The 1,878-nt window shown below is 48.3% G+C and overlaps 1 protein-coding gene across 1 annotated transcript in view; it reads right to left on the bottom strand.

Moving 5' to 3' along the window:
* Positions 1-775: 775 nt before the first annotated feature.
* The window catches only part of FAM170A (family with sequence similarity 170 member A), a 5,071-nt gene continuing 3,968 nt past the window's right edge, over positions 776-1,878 (bottom strand). The window contains exons 4-5 of the mRNA XM_029941651.1: positions 1,807-1,865; positions 776-909 (exon numbers count right to left, since the gene is read on the bottom strand). Coding sequence (XP_029797511.1) covers positions 1,859-1,865 — 7 coding nt within the window. The 3' untranslated portion in view covers positions 776-909; positions 1,807-1,858. The remainder of the gene's footprint in view (positions 910-1,806; positions 1,866-1,878) is intronic.

Consider the following 1,878-nt stretch of genomic DNA (forward strand, 5'->3'; position numbering starts at 1 on the left):
TGGCATTGCCCCCCTACTCAGATTAGAAAGACACATCACTCCCCCCTCACCTTCATCCAAGGACGACCTCATGCAGCGAAATGAGTCTTCAGTGCCTCCTAGACGTGAACAGTTCCCGGGAGTGGTAGCAGTGGTGTGAAGATGAAGTTCAAGGATGAAAAGGTCAAAAACCAGAGAGGCTAGAGGAAGAATTTATTTAGAAATGGAAACATTAAAGTCAAAACTGGACATATCAGAGCTCATTGGCTTAAACTCTGGCTACAACTATCTCTGTAATCTCAACTGGTGACTGTGGTCAAATGACCCCATCTGAGCACTGTGACCAGGTCTCACCCACCCAGGAGGAACCTGTTCCATGGACAGCTTCAAAATTCAGAAATTTCTCCTCTGTCCTGGTGTGTCCTTGTGAAGCCACAACTAATAGTCCCTCATCCAGGCCAGACCCGGGGAGATGCACACACCAGCCAGCAGCCCTCTGAAGATTGCCTTCCCGGAGCTTTCAAAGACGACCCACGGGACATGGGTTTTATGGCACCTGCTACTTACCAGTGACCTGTTCTGAACCTCGTGGAGTGTGTCATTTATGGAATCCAGCCTTGTGAAAACACTCACACAGAAGCCTCATCAATCCCAAGTGCTTCAGTCCTGCTGCTGGAAAAGGATTGTGCGTGTCCTTGGTACTTAGAGGGAAGTGGCTCATGAGCCACTAGAGGGACAGAGGTAGATGGTTGAGAGAGAGCGAAAGATAGCTTCATTTAAAGAATCTATCCAGGAAAGGTTTGGACAACAGCCTTTATTGCATATGGTCTTTATAGTTTCATGTGATGCTACAGTGAGTACCGGTCCCTTCATCTTTCTTCACATCATTGGCATTTTGTCTGCAACTATCCCCAGGGTCCTTTCTTCTCCCTGGAATTGATCAAACAAATGAGGCAGAACAGGAAGAGACAAGAAACAACATGAGCTCTGTGAGCCAGAGTGACCCTTCACCTTTGCCTTAAAGCTCAGAGCCACACACACCACACTGAGTTTATTTCCAGACCAACTACAGCAAAAGGAAAGTTCTGGAACATTCCCAAGTCCCTTGGGGGCTCACTTTCATGTTTCTCCCCCTTCACAGCCCACTTTCTCCTAGAGGGCTAAATCTGTGATCAGGGTAAGATACTGGCTCAGGCTGAAGGTTCTCACACCTCAAAACCTCTGGTCCTGCGAGGCTCCCGAGTCCTCTCTCTAGAATACTCCTAGCCCTTGAGGTTGCACTGAGCTCTCTAAGCCCAGAAGGGCTGCTGGCAGTATTTGCTCTAGAGCTCAGGTCACTTATGGAGTCAATGCAATAACTGCCAATCAAAATTCTCACTTTCTCAAGGCACCTGGGTGGCTACGTCAGTTGAGCATCTTACTCTTGGTTTCAGTTCAAGTCACGATCTCACGGTTCGTGAGTTCAAGCCCTGTGTCAGGCTGTGTGCTGATGGCGAGGAGCCTGCTTGAGATTCTCGGTCTCTCCATCTCTCTTTGCCCCTTCCCACCTCTCTCTCTCTCTCCCTCTCTCTCTCCCTCTCTCTCCCTCCCTCTCTCTCTCTCTCAATATAAATTTTAAAAAACTTTAAAAAAATTTTTGTTTTTTCAATTCTCACTTTCTTGTTTAAGTAAATGGAGGTCAGTTCCCTGGATACACTGACTATGCCACAAGCTGAGGCCATGCAGAGCCACCAGGTAACCCAGTGCGGCCACGCAATTGCTTCCCCCAGATTCCTCTGGGGTCACCTGAGGTCAGCTCAGACTACACCAACCTCAGGCCTTACTTACTTCTCCCAAAAGAAGGCCACACCGTCTTCCAGGACCTTCTGGATCATGTATTTCAATTGCTGTGGGGAAACC

Source organism: Suricata suricatta, chromosome 6 (assembly GCF_006229205.1).
Source record: "Suricata suricatta isolate VVHF042 chromosome 6, meerkat_22Aug2017_6uvM2_HiC, whole genome shotgun sequence".
Classification (NCBI taxonomy): domain Eukaryota; kingdom Metazoa; phylum Chordata; class Mammalia; order Carnivora; family Herpestidae; genus Suricata; species Suricata suricatta.